This window comes from Brienomyrus brachyistius, chromosome 23 (assembly GCF_023856365.1).
Source record: "Brienomyrus brachyistius isolate T26 chromosome 23, BBRACH_0.4, whole genome shotgun sequence".
Lineage (NCBI taxonomy): Eukaryota > Metazoa > Chordata > Actinopteri > Osteoglossiformes > Mormyridae > Brienomyrus > Brienomyrus brachyistius.
Window position 1 is genome coordinate 19,384,335 of NC_064555.1, and position 27,289 is coordinate 19,411,623.

The 27,289-nt window shown below is 39.9% G+C and overlaps 1 protein-coding gene across 1 annotated transcript in view; it reads right to left on the reverse strand.

Moving 5' to 3' along the window:
- Positions 1-26,280, reverse strand: part of pkhd1l1.1 (PKHD1 like 1, tandem duplicate 1) — a 44,388-nt gene extending 18,108 nt beyond the window's left edge. The window contains exons 1-48 of the mRNA XM_048992689.1: positions 26,254-26,280; positions 25,974-26,056; positions 25,754-25,831; positions 25,439-25,583; positions 25,244-25,352; positions 23,757-23,814; positions 23,505-23,598; positions 23,207-23,260; positions 23,036-23,112; positions 22,912-22,954; positions 22,753-22,823; positions 22,538-22,648; positions 21,244-21,333; positions 20,525-20,790; positions 20,318-20,409; positions 20,046-20,205; positions 17,882-18,017; positions 17,413-17,556; positions 17,046-17,200; positions 16,868-16,963; positions 16,595-16,747; positions 15,783-15,904; positions 15,504-15,667; positions 14,881-15,053; positions 14,630-14,762; positions 14,274-14,428; positions 14,015-14,137; positions 12,652-12,757; positions 12,415-12,522; positions 11,814-11,978; positions 11,595-11,716; positions 11,362-11,494; positions 8,441-8,633; positions 8,042-8,184; positions 7,845-7,949; positions 7,403-7,591; positions 6,636-6,806; positions 6,299-6,504; positions 5,102-6,086; positions 4,084-4,332; positions 3,761-3,910; positions 2,420-2,594; positions 2,012-2,168; positions 1,530-1,686; positions 1,255-1,334; positions 1,036-1,165; positions 513-642; positions 194-435 (exon numbers count right to left, since the gene is read on the reverse strand). Of these exons, the coding sequence (XP_048848646.1) occupies positions 194-435; positions 513-642; positions 1,036-1,165; positions 1,255-1,334; positions 1,530-1,686; positions 2,012-2,168; positions 2,420-2,594; positions 3,761-3,910; positions 4,084-4,332; positions 5,102-6,086; positions 6,299-6,504; positions 6,636-6,806; positions 7,403-7,591; positions 7,845-7,949; positions 8,042-8,184; positions 8,441-8,633; positions 11,362-11,494; positions 11,595-11,716; positions 11,814-11,978; positions 12,415-12,522; positions 12,652-12,757; positions 14,015-14,137; positions 14,274-14,428; positions 14,630-14,762; positions 14,881-15,053; positions 15,504-15,667; positions 15,783-15,904; positions 16,595-16,747; positions 16,868-16,963; positions 17,046-17,200; positions 17,413-17,556; positions 17,882-18,017; positions 20,046-20,205; positions 20,318-20,409; positions 20,525-20,790; positions 21,244-21,333; positions 22,538-22,648; positions 22,753-22,823; positions 22,912-22,954; positions 23,036-23,112; positions 23,207-23,260; positions 23,505-23,598; positions 23,757-23,814; positions 25,244-25,352; positions 25,439-25,583; positions 25,754-25,831; positions 25,974-26,040 (7,165 nt within the window). The 5' untranslated portion in view covers positions 26,041-26,056; positions 26,254-26,280. The remainder of the gene's footprint in view (positions 1-193; positions 436-512; positions 643-1,035; positions 1,166-1,254; positions 1,335-1,529; positions 1,687-2,011; positions 2,169-2,419; positions 2,595-3,760; positions 3,911-4,083; positions 4,333-5,101; positions 6,087-6,298; positions 6,505-6,635; positions 6,807-7,402; positions 7,592-7,844; positions 7,950-8,041; positions 8,185-8,440; positions 8,634-11,361; positions 11,495-11,594; positions 11,717-11,813; positions 11,979-12,414; positions 12,523-12,651; positions 12,758-14,014; positions 14,138-14,273; positions 14,429-14,629; positions 14,763-14,880; positions 15,054-15,503; positions 15,668-15,782; positions 15,905-16,594; positions 16,748-16,867; positions 16,964-17,045; positions 17,201-17,412; positions 17,557-17,881; positions 18,018-20,045; positions 20,206-20,317; positions 20,410-20,524; positions 20,791-21,243; positions 21,334-22,537; positions 22,649-22,752; positions 22,824-22,911; positions 22,955-23,035; positions 23,113-23,206; positions 23,261-23,504; positions 23,599-23,756; positions 23,815-25,243; positions 25,353-25,438; positions 25,584-25,753; positions 25,832-25,973; positions 26,057-26,253) is intronic.
- Positions 26,281-27,289: the final 1,009 nt, after the last annotated feature.

Genomic DNA, 27,289 nt, shown 5'->3' on the forward strand with positions numbered 1-27,289 from the left:
TTTTCGGTTTCTGTTAATGTGCTCGTGGACTGACTGGGGGAACCATTCCATCCGGACACTTCCCTATTTACAAACACGTTAGTACATCTGCCCGTGTTTTTTGTTTTAATGTAAATAAATGATATAAATAAATCACATAATAGAGAATGACTTTTATAATAAGCTGCTCAATCTAAGGAGCTCTGCTTCTTACCTACGTCAAATCCATCTGGACAGGCTTCAATCTTATCATTCCATTCGATGTTGTTGGAGCCTCTAATGACAATGTTTCTGGTGAGGAGGCCCACTTCAGCCCTCCCCTCAAAAACCTTTCCATTGGGTAGTGTGACGCTCACCCCCAGGTGAGTGTACTTAAGAGGCTGCGATAGGATCAGGGTCCTTCCATTGTCCAATACCGAGGCGATTGTTATTATCTCATTTTCCATCTGGCTGTGCCTAGTTCATAAAAAGTGAAAGGTTGAGAAGAATAGTGAGAACATTAAGGTTAACTTAAATATTAGACTGATAGCTACCTGTCACCAGTTGAAGCAATGGCAATCTGGTCCCCAGCTTTCCATGTCACTGCCTGCTTCAAAGTCAGAGTGGAAGAGCCAGCGGAGGCCGTCTCATTCAAATGTGTCCAAGTGGTGGGAATTGGAATACCTGGGACAACACGTTCATGCTCTTCATTACAATTATCACCAACAGCCATTAATGTTTCTGACATTTAACCTGATACTGTGGCATGAGTGAAAATGCAAAATGGCATTTGCAATATGTCTATGCAAACCAGCATTGTGTGTTAAAATGAGAAATGGCTTCCACAATGCATAAACTTTCATATATCAAGTAACTAGCTGATGTGACATTTTACTTAGTGCTACACTCCAATGAAATATGTATATATATTACACAACAGAATATACATAAGAAGCTATTATCACGGTAACCAAATCTGTTGTTCTTAAGTGAAACAGATGCAAACATATCTATTGTAAAGAAAATATTAGTTAGGGTGGGGTTGTTGTCCAAGGTAGGAAAGGGGCCCAGACACACCATGCAGGTCCAGTGCTCCCTGGCGGACGCCTAGGGTCTTGCTGCCATAAATGGGCAGCTCCTGAGAGCGCAGGTGCCCATGCAGCGTGATGATGGCCTTGTGCTGGAATGGCGCAGCCTCCGTGCCTATCTGTTTTTACAGGAAAACTGGGTTTTACTGCATCGGACTGTTTCCTTCCCAGAACCAACATGCCTGCTAAATTGACTTAAATCTGGTACCTGAAGGACTCCTCCATCTGTTATCAGGATATTCTCTGCTTGCAGCTCAATATCTATTTCATCAAACACCAGGGTCCCACCTAAACACAAAAACCAGAGCCACTTACAGAGAATTATGTAGTTTGATTACATGGATCCAAATACCTGGAAAAATAATGAATTATCCCACTGTATCGATAAGCAGTGTAAAATACAGTTTGAGTACAATTTAAATTGCCTGCATAATGGCTTGAACCAACTAAAAACACTGGTGGACATGCATGGAATGGCTGTACCCTGAATCAGGAGCATCTTCAGCACAGGGGTACTCATATCCAGCAGGATGGTCTGACCCTTTGTGATGACTACAAACATGCCTGTTTCTGGGGGAGACAGGCCTCCCCATGTATATGTGGAGGACCAGACATCAATGTAAAAGAAATCAGCATTGCCCTGTATATAGACAGAGTTAAGCAGATTACAGTTAATTCTCAGATATGGGGATTCCAATTTGCACAGTGCCATTCCTAATACAGTGTCATGATTACTGAATACCATTACATGATTACTGAATACCATTACATGATTACTGAAAAGACTTTACTTATAAGTAGTCCCAAAACCAATAAACACTGACATTATTAGAATTGAACAATAAATACACAATTATAAAGGAAAGCACAAATTCCTAAAAAGTACAACTGAAAAAATCAGAAGGTGAAGCACATGAGATGTTAAGGGTCAATGTTAATGTCGAGGACACATGTTGAGCACTAACCGTCTTTGCAATGCCTCTGTTTCCAATGCTGACGCGGACCACGGTTTTCTGGGACTGTGACTGAGCATTTGTGATGCAGATGATGTGGGTGATGTTGGTAGACTCAACGTCACACACAGATCCAGCAATGGTCACGTTTACCTCACTGATGTTCATGCTGTGGGAAGAAGAGTGGCAAGAATTAACAGAGCCTTATTGAAAAAATACCTCTTGCCATATCACAATGAAGCACATACTAAGGGGACCCAAGGAATAAATTCATGATTAATAAAGACGAAGTGTAACTTGAGGACAGTTTAATCATCCAATAGCATACATTTATATAGGTTTTGAAAATGGTCTGTGGTTCGGATAATCAGGGATGACAATGAATATTTATATTTGCATTATCTGAGTTCTGTAGGCAACCTGAAATTGGAACCGGTGATTGTGAGCTTTGTGCCTCCAGCCGTTCCTCCTCTGTGAGGAGAGACTCCTGTTATAAACGGTGTAAGACTGGTGTTGTAGGAGAAGGCATCCACTATTTTCACCGAGTTGTTGCCATTCTGCACCTCGACTGTGCAAAATTGTTGCAGTGCTGTACCTGTAATTAAAGGGCAGAAAAATCGGTGTTCAGTCTGATATTCATTTTATTCATTGGGAACTTTGACTCTGATGCTACTTCATCCACACTTTCAGCCTTCTTGTGAACATGTTTGAAATGCAAACCCAGCAGTACAGATACAGTGGTACCTTGGAACACAAACTTAATTCGTTCCACAAGGCTAGTCGAACTGCAAATTGGTCGAGGTCCAAGTCGCATTTCCCCATAAGAAATAATGTTAAAGGATTTAATCCGTTCCAGACCCCCCAAATGTTTGCTTATTTAAACTTATCTACCTACCTGACTAATGATAAAAAAGCATTGACAATCAATATAAAACTAATACACACATGAAAAATCACACATACAAAAGCGATAAACATTAAATAAATGACAACTCCATACTCCACAGACACACGTGCACCACCGTCAAATCTCGCTATAATTTCCTTTTTAAGCTACTGTATATAGCTACTCTCACTGCCTTCCTCTTTGGTTTGCTACTGTCACTGTTTACTTTCTTATGGGCCATGATTACTGTATCACTAAATGTACTTTAGATAAAGCACAAAAAAATTCACACTGAATACAGGAACACAACTTTCACACGTCGAATTTGATTGAGGTACTGTGAGACTGAGAGCAATTCATGGGTATCAGCATCCCAGTAGGTCCGTTTGCCATAGTTTCAGCCCATCAGAGAAGTGCCTTGAGCTGTACAAGTTTTAGCAGGTCTGTTTTGTTCTGTCGTGTTCCCAGTTTTTGGTTGAGTTGCGGCTAGATGTTTCTCGACCATACTGTTCTAGGTCCGAATTGGTGGTGGAGTTGAATGCGTCTCAAGTTCCAAGATTTCGGTTGAGGTACAAGCGGAAAAAAATCAACAGACCCATTCAGTGTCTGAGGCGTTTGAGTTCGAAGGTTCTACCATATTCATTAAAACAATTTGGTCTCACAAGGGGGAAAATTAGAGATTGGAAACTGTAAATAATTTTGACAAAACCGCTAGACAAATTGTATAATAGAAGCATCATTCACTCTTCTACAAACATTAAACTATGGTTCCATGTAAGAAAGTCAACAAAAAGCCAGGCTGTCGTGCACTGAAATTAAGACTGCCATTTCTTCGTAGATTTTAAAAGGAGGTTTCTTCAAAGCCGTATTCTTACTGTTGCTTTCAGGAATCTCACAGTACAGGCTGGTGGATGTGGACCTTGGCCTCTGCACCTTGCATTCCCTGCCACAGACCATCACTTTGGAGAAGTCAGGGTCAAATCCAGTTCCTTGAACAGTCAATACGTTACCACCACCGTGGCCCCCTAGATGACAGAAAAAGCAGACTGATTTACAATGAAGAATGAAGTATTTCTCATTGACTCTACAATGCAGTAAAGTAACAGTAGAAAATTATTAACTTTTGAAGTATACGTTATCCCTTCCACCATTTTCTCTTATTTACAGAGGTTAGTTGATACTGTAGGTATCACGTTACCTGCATGAGGTTCAACATCATTCATCAGGAGCTCATAGCTGAAATCGACCAAAGATGAAGCATAGCCTTTGACTTTGTGGTGCAACACTATGCGGAAAGTTCCTCCAGCATGTGCTCCTGCAGTGCACTGGATAGTGGTATCATTGATAGCAGTCACACTGCATAGTGTTCCACCTATGTTAACTTCAACCAGCTGGGCATCTGTGCCAAATCCTGACCCTGCAATAGTTATAGCTGTCCCACGGTGACCTATTATGAAGAAACATGAGGGGTAAATCAACCCCACTGCTGATTCCCTAGCCAAACTATTGTTCTAGGTTTCATACCAACACTTCTGATTTCTTACTCTTTACAGTATAAGAACACAGGATTAGGTGTAAGTCAAGTATGTTATTCTGGGGGGGTAGGTAGGTAATAATAATGACGATTCAAAAGTAGATCAGTGCTTGGTTTAGCAAAAGAATATATAGTCTTGTTTTGACCATTAGTGGATGTTATTTTTTGCATTTGTAATATGTGGAGCACCATAGGGGGCCTGAGGAAAACAGTATTTCAATGGCATCTGTAGTTGTACATTGGGTAACGCTTTACATTAAGTGCACCTTCATAATGCATTCATAGAACATTCAGTACACCTTCATAATGCATTCATAGACCATTCATAAGCAGTATGCAAGTACACCGTAACATCCTAACATCCCGTAACAGCTTTAATATACATTAATAACAAATATTACATGATTATACAATTATAATGTTTGTTATTATTATATATTGTTTGTTATTAATGTATATTACAGCTGTTAAGGGATGTTAGGATGTAAAGGCATACATACATATTTATGAATGTTTTATGAATACGTAATGAATACATTAAGAAGGTCTATTGAACATTTTATGAATGCAATATAAAAGCATAATGAAGGTGTAGTTAATGCAAAGCGTTACCGTACATTGATGTACTTACTGTAATACATAACTCTATTTATTAGCTGTTGCTTCACATAAATCCACATACCTATGGCAGGGTTGACCGCTGTGATGATTGGGGTGTCATCCCATGAATATTTAAAAGTCATAGTTGGGTACATCACAGATAGAACTTGTATCCTCACTTGTACGCTGCCCTCCTCATTGGCAGTTGTCAGGCAGCGCACTTCATTAGGCCTCACACTTTGGAGCAAGCACAGCGAGCTCCCCACAGTTACAGAGGTGTTCCCCTCCAAAAAGCCATTGCCTGTGATTAGGAGGGGTGTGCCGCCCTGGGTGCTGCCAGTGACTGGGTTGAGTGTAGCGATGGCAAGGCTGCTGAGAGTGACCTCACCTTCGGCCTGGCCCTTGGTCAGGACCACTACCCTTAGGACATGATCGCCAGCAGGTAGTGAGTCTACTATGAGGGTTATGTTACTATCTGTGACCTCCAAAACCTCCAAGGCTGTGTAACCTGCATACACAACAACATCATTCATCCGGTCCCCAAACCCTGCACCCGTGACAGTGATAGTGGTGAAATTCCCACTGATGTTGCTTGGGGAGACACCAGTGATGTGGGGGACCAGCTGTGGAGAGTACTCATACTGGCAGTCACCAAGGCAGGACGCAGTGATGGGACCCACCCTGACCTCAACATCTCCAGTAAGTGCCGAGGCAGGGGAGGTGTCACAGATGATGGTAGTGTAGTTCAGGTAGAAGATGGTACAGGGCTCACCCACCACACTGACTGTGGGAATCTGGCCAGCCAAGAACCCTGAGCCCCAGATAACGATGCGGGTTTGTCCAGTGGTGCCTCCGGCTTTGGGTGTTACAGATTTCATCACAGGCAGGACGACAAATCGTCGACCGAACTCACTGATCATCGATGTGATTGCCATGCCCAAGTTATTCACCTGCACCGAAACAGGATGGGCAATCCCAACTTCCAAGCAGCTCTCAGAGCCGAGCTGACAGTTGATATATGCTGTGGTGCTATTTATTACATGGCAAGTCCGGTCCCCAATATTAACCTATAATCATGAGAAAAAGTAAGTACATCTCTTTAATGTTTAAATATATTTAGACATGGATATTTGATACTCATTTGAATGCTATGAATGAGTTAAGCACGTCCGACAAATCGCAGCTATTTTCTCCTCTGCAATTATTTTCTTTACAAATTTCAATAGATGTGAAATCACAGCTCTTATTGTAAGTAGTGTATCTCATGCTAATGCTTTACCTCATTGGCACAGCTGGTGTTGCTGAAGCCACTGCCTTCAATGTGGATGACAGTGTCACTTGTGCCATTATTAGGCATGATGAGGTTGACGGTAGGTGAGACACATGACAGGAAGCTAAAGTAGAATCCACTGGTGGGATTCACATTTTGAAAGCACTGAGGCATTGAGGTGCACTCTGATGTTGACTGATTAGAGGGCTGGTCATCTGCAGAAGAACAGGACCATGTACACAGAATAGAACAAAAATACCTCTGAACTTATCAGAAGCTCATCACAGTTGCACGTCGTAATTCACAATGTAATTCACAGTTGTTACAGAAGGTTTTGTATGTTTACCTGGCTGATAATTAGCCTCAAATCCACCCATGGTAAGGTTCAGCCTGCTGTCTCTGTCCTGCAGAGACCGAACTTTTACTACACCTTGCATAAACCTCTGCATTTCTACATCGACGTAGCCACTGCTGTAGTAGTAGGTACCAGGAGCTGTGAAACGGTAGCTAAAGAACCCTGATTAAAATATCAAAAAAAGATTAATACATTTTTCAGAAAGTAGGCTTAAAGAACATTTCAGATCCGCTAGATTTGCACAAACATTACATGATTATACATCTATAATATTTGTTATTATATAATGTTTGTTATTAATGTATATTACAGCTGTTAAGAGATGTTAGGATGTTAAGGTGTACTTGCATGATGTTTATGAATGATTTCTGAATAGTTAATGAATACATTACGAAGGTGTACTGAACGTTTTATGAATGCAATATAAAAGCATTATGAAGGTGTAGTTAATGTAAAGCGTTACCAAATATTTTATTGCTTCAAAGGCATTTGAAATACCAATTACGTTGAAAATGTATTTTATAACCTAGTATGAGACATGCAGTTTTTGAACTGTTCAAGTGTTGATTCCCATTTAAATAAACTAAGAGAAAAAAAACAAATAGGCAGTTAAATTTTTGGTAAATAATAATGTTAAGTTGGAACCATGATGGAGACTTGAGACTTGACTCGGACTAATTTTGTTGCTCATGGACAACTCAGGTTAAAACTGAACTTTGTTTTGATGTCGGCCATGTTCATCCTTCGGAGGGTCATACCAGACTTCGTTTTGATGTCCCCACTGGTGAAGCCCACACCATCATAACTGGTGCTGCTGGGACTGGAGACACTGAAAACTCTGTAACCGACTCCAGAGATGAAAAGGGGCACCTCCCAGCGCCAGACCACAGTGTCGCCTACTTGAGCAGTCATGGAAGAGGGGCTCCACATGTACCCTATCCCATAATCTTAAAATAAAGAGCGAGGCATTCATGCTGTCAGTCCGCTGCTATGTTCCTGAGAGAATGCTCAAGAAGGAAGCTACTTGTAAATCAACCAGCCTACTTTAAATATGCAGTGTGACTTTTTAGTCGGCTTGTAAATGTAAGAGTAAAGGAAATGTTATTATGGCATCATACTCAAGTGAAAATAATATTTGTGTTATGAGGCTGATAACACGTGAACAAAATCTTTTTTGGGGGAAAGTCCAGGACCCCTTACCAGGATGGATTCCCTTATTTGTCACAGTGTAGGTTCTTTCACTTGACTGTACGATGCACTCTATGTTGTGTTCTGAAGCTGAGATGACTTCACACCTGACATCTCCTGAAAAACCAAATTCCGGCCTGTTGCATCAAAGCTTAAGGTAAACTGGCTGCCTAGAAAATTCTTTGACTAAGAGTGGTCAGGGAACTTACCTAGTGAGACCAGGTTTTGAGATATGTTGGAACTGAACCCGGAACCAGTCACTGTGAGCCTTGTACCCCCATACAGAGAGCCCTGTGTTGGGTGGATGCCTGTCACCTTCAGCACATACTCAATGGTGGCATTCTCTTTCATGCTGATCCAGGTGGAAAGCAAAATTAGAATTGTTAATTATTGGGTACAAGATCCAATTGTCCTAACATACATACATCTTTACATTAGAAACAACATTCCAGCATTTTCTTAATAATACTCATTCAGTCATCTTAGTCTTAGTACTCCTACCACTATACATGTAAAGGAATTAATTTTTCATAACTCTTTGTCAGATGTTGCCTAAACAGACTGTAATTTTCATTATAAATCCATCAGTATCACACTACTGAGTGTACCCAGCCTTAGCAGAGCCCCAACTCTCGGTTTGGACGTGCACGCTGTAGAGGGCAGGAGGAAGCTGGGGCAGAAAGCAGGTGATGTTGCTGGAGAACCAGTGGATGATTTGGCATTCCTCAGCCCCAATAAGGACCCTACTGTGGTTGCCTTGGTCTTGAAATTTCACACCCAGGATAGTGAGTATTTGATGTCCTAAAGCATGCAAGAGTTAGAGAATACAGTGAGTGTGAGATCCAGTCTGTACCCATTCTCATAGCTGCAGCTTTAGAAAATGAATCAACACCCTTCAGTATCGAGAATTCAATAGTGCAGTGGTACAGTGAGGGAAATAATTATTTGGCCCCGTATTGAATTCCTAACTAGGTCCATTTATTAAAAAAATAAGAAGCCTTTAATTTCAATGGTAGGTTTATTTAAACGTCAAAAGATAGATTTTCAACGAAATAAGAAAAAAATCATTATGTAAAAGGTACAAATCAATTTGTCATTTATCTAGGGAAATAAGTATTTGATCCCCTACAAGTCAGCAAGAAATTAGGCCAAATACATGGGTATTAACACAACACAAGTACTTCATTAAGCATTAACGGATACCAAGCCAGCATTCATATTTAATGGCATTATTTTGTTTAAAGAGTATTCTTTGGTCACTAACCTTTCTAGATCTTCAATCGTATCACCATGGGAGAAACCAGAGAGCTGTCTAAGGATGTCAGAGACAAGACTGTTGACTTTGACAAAGGTGGACTGGGCTACATGACCATCAGCAAGCAGCTTGGTGAGAAAGTGACAACTAGTGAGACCAGGTTTTGAGATATGTTGGATACACAAAGCTTGAGTTCCCTTGATAGGTTTTCTGTGGGATTAAGGTCTGGAGACTGGTTAGGGCACTCCATGACCTTAATCTGTTTCTTCTTGAATTATTTTCAAATGGAAGAAACATGGAGCGGCATGGTGGTGCAGTGGTTAACACTGTTACCTCACACCTCTGGGACTCGGGTTCGAGTCTCCGCCTGGGTCACATGTGTGTGGAGTATGCATGTTCTCCCCATGTCGTCGTGGGGTTTCCTCCGGGTACTCCGGTTTCCCCCCACAGTCCAAAAACATGCTGAGTCTAATTGGAGTTGCTAAATTGCCCGAAGGTGTGCATATATGAGTGAATGGTGTGTGAGTGTGTCTTGCAATGGGCTGGCCCCCCATCCTGGGTTGTTCCCTGCCTCGTGCCCATTGCTTCCGGGATAGGCTCCGGACCCCCCCGTGACCCAGTAGGATAAGCGGCTTGGAAAATGGATGGATGGAAGAAAGACAGAATGACTGTCAATCACCCTGGATCTTGGGCCCCAAGGAAGATTTCGTCTGGTGCGGCATCAATGATCTTAAGAACAGTGAGGGCTAACCCTAGAGGGGGGTGCTCGTTAATGATCTCAAAGCAGCAGGGACCTCGGTCGCCAAGAAAACCATTGGTAGCACAATATGCAGTTATAGTTTGAAATCCTGCACTGCTCACAATGTACCCCTTTTCATGAGGGCCCATGTTCACACCCATCTGAAATATGCCAGTGAACACCGGAATATTTCCAGTGAGGCTTGGAAGAATGTGAAAGCTGGACGGGGCATTGTAGTGTAAAATCTCGGAAGAGAACCTCCTTCCTTCAGCCAGGGCACTGAAATGCATTGCGGGTGGGTCTTCCAGCAAGACAACAAACCTAAGATGCTTCAAGAAGAAGCAGATTAAGGTCATGGGGGGCCCTAACCAGTCTCTGAACCTGAATCCCATAGAAAACCTATCGTGGGAACTCAAGCTTCGTGTATCCAAGTGGCAGCCTAAAAACCTTAAAGATTTGGGGGAGATCTGCAAAGAGGAGTGGATGAAAATTCTGGTTGTGCTGTGTGCAAACCTGGTGACCAACTACAAGAAACATCTGACAGTTGTGCTTGCCAACAATGGTTACTCCACCAAATACTAAAGCATGTGTTTCAAGGGATCAAATACTTATTTCCCTAAATAAATGACAAATTGGTTTGTAACTGTTACATAATGATTTTTCTTGCTTGTTTTTGGTGACCTATCTATCTTTTGCTGTTAAAATAAACCTACCAGTGAAATTACAGACTTCTCATTTCTTTATTAATGGGTCAATTTAAGAATTCAGCAGGGGGTCAAATAATTATTTCCCTCACTGTATTAACGATTTTAATGAATGTATAAATTTCATATTTCACAACAGCAGTCGGGGCGGCATGGTGGTGCAGTGGTCAGCACTGTTGCCTCACACCTCTGGGACCCGGGTTCGAGTCTCCGCCTGGGTCACATGTGTGTGGAGTTTGCATGTACTCCCCATGTTGTCGTGGGGTTTCCTCCGGTTTCCAAAAACATGTTGAGGCTAATTGGAGTTGCTAAATCGCCCGTAGGTGTGCATGTGTGAGTGAATGGTGTGTGAGTGTGCCCTGCGATGGGCTGGCCCCCCATCCTGGGTTGTTCCCTGCCTCGTGCCCATTACTTCCGGGATAGGCTCCGGACCCCCCGCGACCCAGTAGGATAAACGGTTTGGAAAACAGCAGTCAATCAGTGAAAGATGCTCTATTAAAAGGTAAAAGTTACACTTTGTGTTTCTGCCATGTTGACCTCTAAACCAACGCAGTACAAAACACAGTATAGAAGATGCAAAGAAAATTAGCTTCTCTAAGTTGCAGGCAGGATAAAGCGAAATGGGTGAAAGGGTTAAATACCTGGTTTCTGTTTATACGTTAAATCATGCTTAATAACCACTGCATAAATTCCACAAATAACTTACGTAAATATTCTTGAAATTAAGGTTTTTTACAATAAAACATTGCCCAATTCCATACAACATTCGCCTATTTTTGTCTAAAAGCCTGTATAAGGCCAAGAACCCATATTGGCAGGTTTTGAGCTCACCTGTCACATTGACTGTTCGCGGCCACAAGTCCGTCATCAATGGAATCAGTGTTGCATCATAGGTGAAGGACTCATTTAAAAGCACAGTACCTCCCTCCATTTGCAAAGACACGGGAAGGGTCCCAGCTGCCCCCTTAAAAAGAACCAGGTAGTCTGGAATAACTCACAGTCCAGCATGGCCACAGCGTGCGCTTTGCTGCGTCATGGTTCCATCTTGTGCTTGTCATGCTCACCGGTGGTGTTATGCACATCAGTTGTTCCAGGAAGACTGAGACAACGGTGCACCTTCTTGTGCCAATCATGACGACGATTCCCTCAGCAAATCCAAAGCCCAACACTGTAAGCAGTGTGCCCCCTTCAGAAAAGGGAGGTGTCCAGCATTAGAAAGACTGAGCAATGGCGACTAATACTTCCCTTTTATTCATGGAAAATCTTTCTGTTCCAAGTTATACCTTCTATACTCCCTGAAGATGGTGAGATGGAGGAGACTCCCATCTGATTGGTAAAATTGAATGAGTTTCTTCCTATGTGCTGTGCATTGCCCAGGGAGGAGAAGCTCAAGAAGACAGGGTGTGTTCCTGCACTGGCTTGGCCAACTTTGCAGGTCAGCATAACACCTGCAAAATAAGAACACAATGCACTGCAGATCTGACCTTCTAAATGTTTCAATCTGTCCAGGTCAATAAAAATGACTGGTAACATTTTCCTTAAAGCATTCATGTATAATGCATCATTTATACCTTCATAATGCATTATATAATAAACACAGCTATAACTACTTATAAAAAGGCAAAACACATTATTGTCATGTTTATTATGCATTATAAATGCTCTATGAAGATCTCATCTTTAGTGCACTATAAATCATTTCATAATACATTATAATGGCTATATTGACCATTATAATGCATTATGAAGGTATGTATAATGCATTATGATGACTGCTTTAAGTGAAACGTTACCAAATTATCTTTGCTGATAATTATCTTTTGCTGTGAATTTCTGATTGTGCACTGATCGAATAGATATGAATGTTTGAGTTTTTTCACTTACTGCTCAAATTCAGAACAGAACATTCCACATCTCCCACCAATACTGTGACATTTTGACTGGCAAATCCTGACCCAGAAATGGTGATGATGGTGCCTAGAGCATAAGAACCTACCAAAACACACATGAAATGATCATTTTTCTTCTGAAACTGAGCTTCTTAAAAGATCATTCTCAAGTATGTTACAGTAGTACAAAGATTAAACATAGCAGAATTGTCACTCTGGGTGGTCTGCTTGCCTTCGCTGGGACTGATCCCTGTCATTTTTGGTGTGCTTGACTCCACCCACTCAAACCCACAGTCACCGGAGCATTTTGATGGAATTCTGTTGATCAAGACCTGTACCTAAAAAAGGACACAGGCAGGATTCCTACATGCACTGGTCACCAGTTACTGACAGGGCAATCCTCATTAACTCTCCATAAATCATACAGTTTTTAGTTATTTACCTTATATCGGTAGGAAGACAAGAATCAAATATATGGAAGTACATTACTGAAAAAAATCTACATAAAAAAGGGGGGCTGTAATTTAATGTGAATGTTTATTTAAACATGGAATTTCAACTGAAAACATTTCAATTGTAATTTCAATGTTAAAATAATACTAAACATTCTGCTTCCACAATTCAGTTCCAAAATATACCGTTTTCAAAGTGCATCTTTATAATTCAGTTAATTGAATTTAGCTCATTTACTTTCACCTCCAAATGCATTTAAAGAGAACAAATATAACTGGAAACATTCTATGTTTTAATCACAGCTACATTATGACAAATGGTGATATTTAGTCCTATTATATTTGCTTTACAAATATGCTGTCACAATTTCCATGGTTTAAAATATGGTTCAAATTTCAGCCTCGACTGTGCATCCAGGATTGAGATGAGCCACCGGATAAGATGTCGCACCGATTTACAGGACAGTAGATTTTCTTTGGTTGTGTCATCACAGATGCAATATATATATGGTATATTTTTGAGTTGAGTCATTTATCAAATGTTTTCAGTTGAAATATTCAGTGTTTACATATATATTTACATTAAATTACAGCCCCCCCAAAATTCAAGTATTATGAATACAATGGTGGTGCAGTGGTTAGCACTGTTGCCGCACACCTCTGGGACCTCCGAGTCTCCGCCTGGGTCACATGTGTGTGGAGTTTGCATGTTCTCCCCATGTCGTCGTGGGGTTTCCCCCCACAGTCCAAAAACATGCTGAGGCTAATTGGAGTTGCTAAATTGCCCATAGGTGTGCATGTGAGAGTGACTGCTGTGTGAGTGTGCCCTGTGATGGGCTGGCCCCCCATCCTGGGTTGTTCCCTGCCCCGTGCCCATTGCTTCCGGGACAGGCTCCGGACCCCCCGCGACCCAGTAGGATAAGCGGTTTGGAAAATGGATGGATGGATGGATGGATGAATACAATGGATTTTTATTCAATTAGTGTAATAAAACATTTTCTGGTGACTTTAAGAAAGAACAGTAGAGTACAAAGCTTAACGCAAAGAATAACGCAATGTCTTCCTAAGAGAACAAAATAATTAAAACAAAACTGAAGGAGACTGAAGAATATTTACTCTGTATTAAAAATGTACTTTTCATACCTGTGGTCTGTCTTCTGGCACTCTTAAAAAGTCTCCCATAATCCGTGATTTGAATAAGCCTCCTTTAGTCTGAACAAATGCTGTAACTTTGGGATTAACTCCCTTAACAGAAGAACTGTTGACCTTTGGAGGAGCACAGAGTTGACATCAGGGAAACAAAGATGAAAGTGTTATTTGGTTATTAATGCACAATAAAATGTGTCATAAGGACACAAAGGAAAATCAAGGTTTTTCTGTGTAGAAGCAACCACTGGCCAACCTGAATGAGTGGCTGGCTCCCCGTGTTGGACCGCCATTCCACCTGCCATTCATAGCCATAGCAGTTTCCAGAATGAGTCACTTGCAGCTGACCAGCCGCTGGTACCCCCTGCATTGCATACCTGAGGTCGTCTGCTGTCACGTCGACAGCCAGACCTGGACAGAGGGTGCGCACTCATAATGTGCATTGTGCTACATTTAATATTACATGGGTTTAAACACTGATTATTATGCAATTCCTCCTAATGGTAATTTCTGCCATTTTAGGTTGATTTGAGACTGTTTAGAGCATAGCAATCAACCTGTAAATTTCCTAATTTGCTGCATTCCACACTGCAGAGTGATACACTTCTTTACCTTGCAAGCGATTGCCATTTATCTCCAAGTCAAAGGTTCCTGATAGTGGAGGGCTTGCCTTTGAAAATCTGGTCACAGTGACACTTGCATTTCCATCCTCAAATTTAGCCATATCCTCACTGTGATTGGTGACCTTTTTCAGGGCAGATGCGGAGCGTGAAGGACCTGTATTCTCACTAAACGTAGTGTTGCCTTATCTGGCAAATATAACCAGTTACCCATGATACATACTGACATGTCTGTTTACTCACCTGGAGGAACTCAACGGCTAGAAGGGGAACGTTATGGCCACAGTTGAAGGGAGCAGCTGTGATCTCATAGCTTGTATGAGAGGTTTGCATGCTCTGGAGTTTGCGCACTGATACTCGCTGGAGGAAAAGGCCCTGGCGAGCCAAAGCTGGAGGTCTTCGCATTACTGTAACAGCTGTAGGAGACCCAGAAATATCAACAACAATAGTGAATTTCGTGTTAGTTATTATTTTATCGATTTCCAAGTTTTGCGCAATGTTGTTTTTTTTTACTTTCAATCAATATTTGACCTTCAGTTACAAGTCAGTCTGAATTTAATGTATATATGAACTACAGATGCTCCTCGACCTACAAACTTTCAACTTACGAACTTTCAGACATAAGAACGAAGAGGACTGTAAGTCCAAATTATGTTCATTGAGCTTCCATTTCCTGTCCGCAACATCAATTTTTTTTTCTGCGCTCCAATTCCGCCTAGTACGTCTTCGGGCCGCTACTCCGGCCGCGCAGCAGCGTAGCGTGAGAACTCCCGAACATTTCAAGTTATGAACAAAATTCATTCGTAAGTAGAGGAGTGTCTGTACTTCGCTGAGATAAAGTTATTGCTTGAAAAACACTTGTATACCATTGCTATCCGACACTAGGGGCCTTCTCCCAATGTAAACAACATCTACATAGAAATTCTGATTGGCTCCTTCACTGAACAGACATAGGCTGACAAGGGTGTAGTCGCTCCCTGGGTATGCCATTTGCAGTGGGCTCAGCAAGTCAACACAGATGTAATTCCATCTACAATGACAAAAAACTGGGTCCTTAATCAACTTTTCATTTAAGTATTTAAAAAACCTTAAAATTAACAGAATTATGACAAAGTTTGTGTTGTTTTATTTTAGTTATGACTTACGTTTCCCCCCCTTGAATGTCTGTTGGGAGCATATATGTTAACTGGTGTTGGCCATTGCTGTTTACGTATGTAAACTCTACTCCAATCTCACTTTTCAGCCATCCTTTGTAGGCAAAGCAGAGCTGTGATAAAAAAGCAGAAGGATGTGGCTGCATCACTTTTATATGTGTTCTGCAGCAAGGCATTTCTAGCAAGTATTTTGTAGAGGGAACTTCCACCCAAATGTATCCACCAAATATCCATCACCATAAAATGCTGCGTAAAACCAAAGGTTTGTGTATTAATGGTGCATAAAAAACTGATGATTTTCCTGGAATATTGTTAGGATGCACTGACAGTCCAGGACTGGTAAGATGTAGGGTGAGTGGTGTGGGTTTTATTTAATTTTCCTGGGGGTGAAAGTTTCTCACAAAATTTATGTAGATATGCAAGTGAATAACAAAAATAATATTGCAAAAACTTTATGCAACTTCATGCAACAAATATCTAAAACCATTAATCTACTCAATATTGTACAAGGTGAATTTGTACATAAAAGAAGACACTAATATACACGAAGAACCAAGCATAAAAATACTAATAACTCTAGGCGTAGTTCATTGAACAATTTAAGCCTATGATAAAGTCTTTGAACAGCTATAGAATTTCATCTCTTGGTAAAACAGGAGCAGTAAGAATGATGGGAACTGTAATTCTGTAATACTGTCTTCTCTTTATACTGTAAACCTTAAAAATGTATTATTAAAGCCACTCTCAGGTAAGAATACTGAACACGCAGTGAATTTTGGTCCAGTGAAGACCAGCACACTCACCGTGCTGTACCTCTGGAGTGAGAGATATCCATAGGGGCTCCCTGTGTTCTTTGTATTGTAATACAGGAACAAGTAATTAGGGTTCATAAGGGAGTATTTCCCACAGAACGCCTCTGTATCAAAGACGCGTATCCCATTCACTGGATCGGGAGCCTACAAGAAAACAGAATTACTATAGAAATTTACAGCTGCCCAGATCAGTTGTGTCCATTGGAGATGAATTGAGTATAAGGAAGCTCAGGTCCATTTTCTGCTTATCCTAAAGGTGTCCACCTCATAGTCTTTGAAAAATGCCACTTCATTGTTCTCCACAGGCAAGATCTTTTTGGCACAATCTGCCATCAACATGGCCTCCACTGCCGACTGCACCTTCAGAGGAAGAACACACATGTCTCCTTCAAGACACTGGAGATGGACACTGGCATTTAGTTCTGCTTGGGGAAGCCGCTACCTCTGATTCAGGTGCACTGATGTTAATTGGTCTGGATAAGATGCCGCCCCACTGCAGAGTGAAAGTTTCCAGGCTGGGTTTTCCTTTGATGAGCTCAGTCACTGTAATGTTGACATCCAACCCAGGAGTTTCATAATTAAGGCTCTGGTAGGCACCTGTAATAAATATCATTCTGGTTCATTGTGCCATTCTATTTACAGTTTTTGATGACAAACAGCATCACCTGGTAATTAAACTGGAATTTAACAAATGCAGTGAACACAAGTGCCTTGCAGCACAGGTATATGGTTCACAAAATAAACTATAATATAAATTCAGTCAAATAGTTTTCTCATTTGTTTACCTTGCTTACTCCCGGTATAATTACCTCTTTTTGAGTTGAAAGTCACATGGTAAATGGATCTTTCACTGTCGTCCACTTTTATCACCTGGACCACGTCCGGCTTTATTGACCACAGACTGTTTAGGGCGTTCTGCACTTCTACTGCTGAGGCACTCACAGCAATAGGAACTACAAAACATGTGATTGGTTTCTTTATGTCAACTTTTTATTATAAAGGAGTTCATGTTTTACCAATAAGGGGGTAACGGAGTTCATATTTTATATATAATATTATTCCACTTAACAGATGGAAACTAGGCTTAAAAACACTGACAGTTAAACATGCAACAAAGAGGAATATCAAATTATCCATTTAAATTATTTGTTTGTTTACAAGTAAGAATACACTTTCACCTTCGGAGAGGATGGATTAAGGAAAGATTATTCAGCACTGAGTTAACAGCAAAATATACAATTTCATCAAGAAAGCCTAATACCAAGAGAGAACTCTTGCCTGTTTTCTCAGAGTTGTAGATGAGTGTGTAGTAAGTGCTCTCACAGGTGTCCAGCTCAAAACAACTACTGCTGATGTTCACACTCTGAACCTCACTGATTGGTTGTGCAGCGGTCCAGTTTTCAAAGGTGACCACCTTCATTTAAAGAGAAAGAATAAAAGAACATGTTATATTGCAGGACTAGAAGGCGTGCGACTTTGCTGGTTACGATATAAGGACCTGTGTGATGTTACTAAGATGACCACCGGCATGACTCAAAAAAAGGGGACACCCACAAAAAGTTGAGCCTGGGGAAGGTGGTTAGGGGGGAGGGAAAAAGGAGGACAAGGGGGCTAAAAGGAGAGCACCCCACTTCAGTACGTACAGAGTGCTGGAAAACTTCACTGTCTGGACAAAATCAGGATGAGTATCACTTAGATTGAACCCTTTAGCGAGGCCCTAAGACCCCAAACCCTTATGTGTTTCCCACATTTGTGGAACTTCCTCTCTATTTGTGGACCATATTACATTTGTGACTTCCCTCTTATATATTTATGGATTTTGTCCAGTTCGTACTGCTATGCTACCCCTCGCAGATCAGGGTGAGAAGATAGTTTTTTTAAATAGCGTTATGTTCACAATAGTTTTGCGATCCCAGTAGTCTATTATACAGGTAGCCTACTTGTCCACTTGCTATTTGCTGCAACGTGACGGCATGGATAAAACGAAATAATACAGACATGTCCTGTAAAGTGTGCTTTAAGCGTTAAATTATGGGGACAGTGTACACCATGTAACTTTAATATTATGTGTTTTTATATGTATTCATTAATATTTGCACCATTATTGTCCATTCACCGCCAATGACTTTAAGCAAGACATTCTATTGAACATGAAGTTTACACATACAAACAAATATAATGCCTGAAAAACCTTAAATATAATTCAAACATTGAAACAGATTACAGCCGGAAAACTGCATATAAGACTAATTTTACTGCAACTTTCTGGAATATTTTAGTACAGAGCTGCATATCCTCACATACATATGGCCAAGGCAACAAAGGAATGGTTCAAGAAGAAGCACATTTAGGTCATGGGGGGCCCAAGCCAGTCTCCGGGCCTTAATCCCATAGAAAACCTATGGAGGGAAACCCAAGCTTCGGGTATCCCAGTGACAGCCTAAGAAGCTTAAAGATTGGGTGGAGGTCTGCAAAGAGGGTTAGACAAAAATTCCTGCTGACCTGCATGCAAACCCGGTTACCAACTACAAGAAATGTCAGACAGCTGTGCTTGCAAACAGTGGTTACTATTAAAGCACGTGTCCCAAGGGATCAAATACTTATTTCCCTCGGTAAATGATCGCTTCTGATGTTGAAATAAACATACCATTGAAGTTATAGACTTCTCATTTCTTTATAAATGGGTGAACTTAGAAATTCAGTGGTGGGGGGGGGGGTCAAATAATTATTTCCCTCATTGTGAATGAACTAGGGTGATTATCATGCTTTATTGAACAAATAGACACTGAAGCAAACTTACCAGACGATGAGGTAGACCCATATTTTTAGTCAGAAAATGCACAATAATAATTTAATAATGTCGTTCTTTGTTGATTTGACTTTTTTTTTTATTCTACTGACTTCTATCATATTGGAGAATATTGTATCAACGACAAGCTCTGATCACAGGTAGTGTTAAAGGAGTGCATGCATTTAGCACACCGACACTGCACACGAGAAGTATGATGGGGGCATTAGTCGCTTTTCATTTGCTCCATTGTCAACTACAAGGCTTGAAAAACCAGGCAATTAACAATTGTCATAAATGGCAGCGAATGGCTCATAACCATTTTGCTTTCAGTGTCTATGGGTCTCATCCAATAATATCTGTGTTACCTTAATATAGTTTATTTTTAATTTGCTTTCATATAACATTTATATAACGTTATTTCACATCGCCATATGTCGTGCACTGAATGTGATTGGTGACAATTAGGCCCAAATTGACTTGCATTATCTTGCTCAGGGTTCTCTATGACTGACAATGCACTAAGATGCCAGTGAGAGCCGACTGTGCAATAAATTGCAACCCTCCTACAAACAGAGAAAGCATAAAGCATTCAGAGAGGATCCTGAGGTTCGGTCAGTGTTGGACAACATTTAAAACTTTTTACATGCTTACTTGTCTTTCCTCCACAGTGTCATAGGTGGCTCGGATAACTTGGACTTCATTGATAGCTTCTGCTGTTTGCTGTGCTGTGAAAATGCTCTTTTCCTTAAAGAGGCCAACATCCACTGAACCAACCCATGAATATTCCTGCAAAAGGGCTTCTACATAGTACCTGTGTAAAGAGAAGCGATAATTTGATGATCCTTGTTGCTTAGATACATTGGGCTTTGTAGAGACAGACATCACCGCCATCATCACTACATCATCATCAATACAAGACTCACGGTTTTCCTGCTTCTAGATGAATGCTGTAAGATTTCTGTGTGCTGAATGTGAAAAAGCTGACTGTTTGAAAATCTGCGTAGGCAATCTTCACCTGTACACATTTCAGACAACAGAGGAAGAAAAAAAGAACACTATTTAATATAAAGTCAAAACTTGATAGACCAGTTTGTGTGAAAATCAGACCATAGCACTCTCCCAAAGCACACCTTATCTTGGGGGTTCCCAGTATGGCTGAAGTAGAGAGCAGTGCGGTCATCCCCCTTGATGTAGAAGGTGTAGTTGTCTGTCTCAGTTGGAACAAAGAATCCGCTCAGTCTCCCAACAAAGTAATCTATTTCTTGTTGCCAGGTGTAGGATAGTGAGTCCGTCCAGTTTGTGGAGTATCCCGATGTATTCTCGTTGTAGCTCAGTGCCTCCTCTAGCCTAGCTGGGATGGTGTTGGTCCACATCTCCATCTTCACACCCCTACCACCTGCAGCATTCGTGAAGTGCACGACACAGGATTCTTGATGACTGCCACGATGTCAATTTAATTTTTGTTGAAGTCAGTATCATAAAACACAGCGTCAGTCCAAAAATGAATATTAAAATTGTGAGGTGGGTCTTCCATCAAGGGGAAGTTGTTTTTATGTATATTTCAAATGAAACCCAAACAGTTCAATGCTGTTTTTTGTGAGGAGAAAAGCAAATTTAGCATTTTTTTATATCATTGTGTGTCTTAATTTAGTATTAGAAATGGTAATAATTAATCGCTACACAAAATTCTGACTCAAATGATAGCTGATAAAAATAAAATTACACTCACCCACATATAGGTTAAGTAAATTCTAAGTAAAATGCTTTCAACATGTTGGTCCTATTTGCAGATTTTGAGCTGGAGAAGAAGTGAAATGCAATAATTCCTGAAAGCATTGATACGCCTCACCTGGAAAGATTGTAGCGTTCTGTTGCTGGAACTTGGGACTCTTGCATGTAATTCTATGGTCAAATAAGCTCTGAATGTCACATTCCATCCCTTCAAAATAACAAAAAAGATCACTATGTGAACTCATGCAACAAACATGCTGTAACAGGTACACTTATAGCAATTGATATTCATAATGCCACCCAGGGACACATGAACTCAGTGTATTCATAGAATGACTAATCTCCAAACCCCCTTTTGATGGGTTGCAAATCTGCTTTCCTATCCAAAGCCCTTTTAAATTTTTGAAACATATCATGTCTGTTTTAAGCAGTGCTTTTGACCATCTCGTCTAGTAGTTCAATGTATGAATTTTATCATTTATAATATCAATCATACCAGGGCTGGATCCTACAGTGGAAAACACTTTACAAAATGTATTTTATAGCATGATTCTCTTGCATTAGAAGTAGGGCAAAAATTATACAAAATGTATATATGTCTATAATGTAGGTATATCGATCATGTATATTCCTCTTGTCTGGACCATGACTACACAGAGGCTCCTCTACTTACGAATGAGATATGTTCCGAACGGCCGTTCGTAACTTGAAATGTTCATTTCAACATCATTTAAGGGTATATGCAAGTACAAAGAACTAGGATGCTGGGAGTACGCACGCTACGCTGCTGTGCGGCGGGAGTAGTGGTTAGAAGTCGTACTCGGCGGAATTGGCACGCAGAAAAAAAAATATGTTGTGGACAGGAAACGGGAGCCCAATGAACACAATTTGGACTTACAGTCCTCTTCATTCGTCTATCTGAAAGTCCGTAAGTTGAAAGTTCGTAAGTAGAGGAGCGTCTGTACTTTGTTTGGACTTTGTGGAATTTACAGACTGTAATGATATTCTAAAATACATATTTAGTGAACAATTACATAATAAAAGTTAAGTATTAAATGTTTTTGATATTTTTAACCACATTGGTAACACTTTCCTTGAAGGGGCACAAATAGTATAGTATTATACTATCTATCCATCCATCCATTATGTATTAATTAACCACAAAATAAATCTTAGTTACCCCGCGACCCAGTAGGATAAGCGGTTTGGAAAATGGATGGATGGATTGATAAATCTTAGTTATATACTGATCTATTGTTTGTCCATCTTAAATGAAATGCAATGCATTTCATAGCTCAAGTAGTGACTATATTCATTCAGTATTTGTTCTTGTGCTTCAGTAGTAACTGAGTTATTACTAAGCATTCGTTAAGTAAAGTGTTACCAGGGAAATTATTCAGTAAAAATATTACCTCCAACAAGAACTGTGGCAGGATAATCTGTTTGGTCAAAGAAGTTTCCAGAAATAGTCAGAATAGTTCCACCTTCTAGACTTCCCACCGCTGGAGAAATCCCAGATACCTCTAAAGTTAAAGCAATTAAACATGTAAATTAAACAGGAGATGCTCATGTCTCCTCGATTGGATTTGAAAAATATAAATGAGTTGATATATATTCAGTTATTTACCAGCATACGTCTGAAACATAGCCAGCTTGTTCAATGATGAAACGGAATAAACTGCATGATCACCTAAACTCCTGTAATAAACCATGCGTATGAATATGAACACATCCAAAGATTGAAGCATAAGAAGACAAACACACACATAAGTTACAATAGACAGACCTTCCATATTCACCACCAATAATGAAGGTAAGGTTGTGATGCCCTGAAAAAAACAATATGAACATTTTTAGCAATTCTTTGTCTACCAAACTAAGCACCACATATCAGAAATGACAATCCTTACCAACATATTTCCCCGTCATTTTGCAAGACATTCTTCCATAGGTATACCCATTCTGCCAAGTTATCCTGAGCTCAAACCTGAAGAAAAATTAAAGAATTGTAGGATTTATAAAGCACTACATGATACAAACAGAAGTAAACAGAAGTTTTTTCAACTAGATAAGAGACTTACGGGATATCTGAGTTGGCTTTCAGTAGCTCACAAGGCGTTCCTCCCATGTAAGACCTAGCATGCACATTAAGTTAACTGGCAGTTATCCATTTAATTGTACAAAAAAAGAGAATAGTTTTTGCAGTATAATTATGTTTCTATTAACAGTTGTCTACAGGGGGATTTGTCAGTAATAAAGAGATATACCTTCATGTTACCCTTTCCAGTCACATGCCATACAGCTAAACCAGGCCTAGTGAAGGCCAGTCCATGGACATGGACTCAGCAGTGATTTGACAGCTGCCTATTTGTGCGTTACCTCAAGAACCAGACATTCAAGCCATTTGAACTTCTGAGCCGGTTCATCCCATACATGTCTGTAACGATGTTTCCTTCCATTGTAATCAGGGTCCCTGTTAATTTAAAGTATTGTCTATGGTAAGATTACACAGGGGAAATTTTTCCCTTGTGTATCAAGACAATTATTTTATGGTTGAAAATCCGCAAATGTAACATCTTTGCCATTCAAATTATGAAAATGATACAACAATTTAAGCCTGGAGGAGCATACCTGGTAAACCAGAAATTGGCAGAAGGCTATTGACTGTAGGAGTGTTGGAGAGTCTCGCCTGTAATGAAATAATAGAAAAGTGACCTTTCAGTATTAAAACAGGTTATTGCATTTAACCTTGTTCATTTATAATACTCAACATTGCTATAACCGACTTCAAATCCTTAATTGCTAGGACTTTACTTGATGGAGCAAAAATAATGTGGTATTAAGCTATTACTTATGTATTAACCACAGACTAAGGTACATACTGATCTAATGTTTGGTCATTATCAATGAATTGTAATGCAACTTTTATCTCAAGTAGTCACTATGTTTGTCACTATATCTGTTAATTCTGTGAAACTTTGTGAACCTACTGATAGGCACAAGTCCTGAATAACACAATTGAAATACTGATCTCATGTATCTTCATCATTAAGGAATCATAACGCACATTTTATATCAGGTAGTGACTATATTTGTTCATCATTTATACTTTGCTATTAACTGAAACACTTCTAAGTATTTGTGTCCCCTCAGTGTAACCAGTTAATGTTGCTACTTTAAATACAAATGGAAAGTACGTTTTTTTTTTTCTGGGTCCTGTCTATTCCTACAAGAATGTATTTTAGGCTTTTGGGATAGTAGTGTGAACATGAATGTATCCCGAGCAGCATGGAAGGACTCATTAAATACGGCAATGCTATTTGACACATAATTTATTTTACAACGTAAGTCAGTGCGGAGTGCGCCATTGTGAACTATACCGCATTTCCCGACAACACCAAAAAATAAGTCTGAATCTTCTGGAAAGTTGGTTTAATATCGCAACCCATTGGCATGGAAACTTTATCAAAGTGTGCATCGTTAGTGTTCCGAGCAAATTTGGTAAAAATAAATCGTGTAAGAAGTGATTTATTCAAGATGAAATTTGAAATTTGCAGAGGTCATATATTTAATAGAAACTTTGATGAAGCTTCCCCATGTACTGTATGTCAAGTAAATAGGATGTTAAGCTGATCCACGCTTTATTAATATTGGTGAAATGTGCTGGTAAAAATGATTTGAAAGCAAAATTAAAGTGTGCAGGTAAGAATGTGTGTTAAATACCGTAGATAATAGATATGATAAAGAAACATATAATAATAGTGTAATTGTTTATGTAGACTGTATATAAACTCCCACTCCGGTCCTGACTACTTCCCTTCTTTTACTTGCTCCAAGTGAGACATAATTCAGCTTATCAGACAAAACAATGAATTTCTTTGTTGAGATTTTCACAAAATTTGAGCTTCATTGGTTATGATTAAAAGCCGAATTATCAAACAGCAACCAACATAATTCATTACAGACTGAACCCTTTACCCTTCAATAGAAAAGTATAAAAAAAAAAACCTAAAGTACGTTTACTTGTCTCATCCAACCCCTCTATCATCTTCCAATTAAAAAGCATAAAATGTATTGTAATTGTGGTCTTTGATATGCTGGGGGAAATGATCACTTACATGGAAGGAACACCAGTAAGATCTGCTGTCCCCATAGCAGATGCTTTCATCCGGAACCGGCACGCCATCCACACTGACACGCACCATATAACCATCCTCTGGCATTGCTCTGTGAATGAAGCGTTTCTCATTACATTTATGATTTACATATTGTAGATTGAATGATTGAAAATAATATCTAGCAGGAAGCCTTACCTGGTGCAGCAAATGATTAGTCTGCTGTGACTGGAGGCCTTTTCCACATCACAGGGAAAAGATCTTGTGCTGGACACCAGCTGGACACTGTTCCCAAGGTCATTACTGTCACTGCTGAGGCTGAATTGGGTTTCTTGGGCAAATCCTTAAAAATAAATCAGTCTGTTAGAAAAGATGGCCCGTCCATTAATCCATCCATCCATGCATTCATAACTGCTTATCTATACTGAGTTGAAATGAACCTGAAGAAAGAAATCGCCTACCACCTTTTATACGGCCCACTATGCCATAGTGCTGTTCATATGGGACAGATACCTTCTCCTTGAATCGTAAGGCTTGTTCCTCCATTTAGGCTTCCTTCATTTGGCATCACTCTTCTGATTATTTGTGCATCTAGGAAACATAAATGAGAGATGCATAAAATAGTTTAAAAGGTCAGATGTACTGTAGGAGCCATTAAAAGGCTAAGGAATATTGCAAAGAAACGGAAGAATATAAATAATCGAGGCACATGTATGTGAGGTGGGTGACCAACCTGGGAAACTCCAAAGTGAAATAAACACCGTGAGCCATGTTAGTTTGAGCTGCAACAGGCACCTCATCCTCTTCAGGTTGATGCTTTATTTTTTTTTTATTTAAAAAATACAGCAGGTACATTTTATAGCAGTCAAACATCAAGAATAACTAACGAAATTTGAAAAACAAATTCAATAATTAAACACAATTGCAAAGAAATGCATGACATATTTCAACTTCATTCAGGTGAATCAGAATGATCCCATGACCCTCATTTAAGATAGAGTTTAAAATCATACCGTGCTGTACCATGCAGGTCAGATGTTCTGGACTATGTCGGGGGCTTTTTGTAGAAGTACTGGGGTGGGTCCTGGATACCAAGCTGTGTACCTGCATTGTGGAGATACACCTTTGGCATAGCAACGTTCTGCAGTCTTCACCCTGTAATTATCTGTCCCAAGATCCTATTATCTTTTTTGTTAGGTAACTATGAATCTGGTTTCTATAATCGGCATGTCGCCTATTCACAGAGCAAGCTTTCCCTTCAGTAGATGAGTAATTCCCGAAATACTGTACTGTTGTTTCCTGGTCCTCATTAGCACCAATTTGAATCTTAAGGTACATACTAACAATGGTAAGATTAACTGATTCATGAATGTTCACGATGCAACTGCCCCGATTATAAAAGTGTGTAGCAGATGCAATTTGGGATGAACTCATTTCTTATTTTCTTTGCATTGGCAAAATACAGTTTATCAATATTTAATTATTAGTAGAAGCCTTATTCCTTTATTGTTTAGAAATATGACCAATAATTTTTGATAAATGATTCTATACTGTCGCCATCTCCAACCTGTTTCAGTGTCTGTACCGTATTGAATTACGTTCTGTCATATTCTTTTGAATCACATACCCCGTCGAATCGGGGTGAATTATATATATATATATATATATATGTTGAGAATACATGGAGATGTGCATCACATCGGCCTCAGTGATGGAGATGCACAGCCGTATTGGAAACTGATGTTTCAATTAACATCTTTTTTTTGTAATTAATTGTTGCACCTTTGTAGCAGGTCCTTCTGTATATTTTAAATTTGTAGCCATCACTCTTTAATATCCCTAGATATTTACTGCATATTTCTTGACACAATTCACATGTTGAAGTGCCATTTCCCGCATCACACTCCACTGCATGCTTAGTGGTTTGTACAGAGAAAATGCTGAAAAACCTTCCATCTGCATATTTTCTAGAGATTCACCGACTGCTTCGGTCAACATTCTGGGTGAATTTCGATATGCGTACTTGACCATACTTGTGTTCTTGTGTAC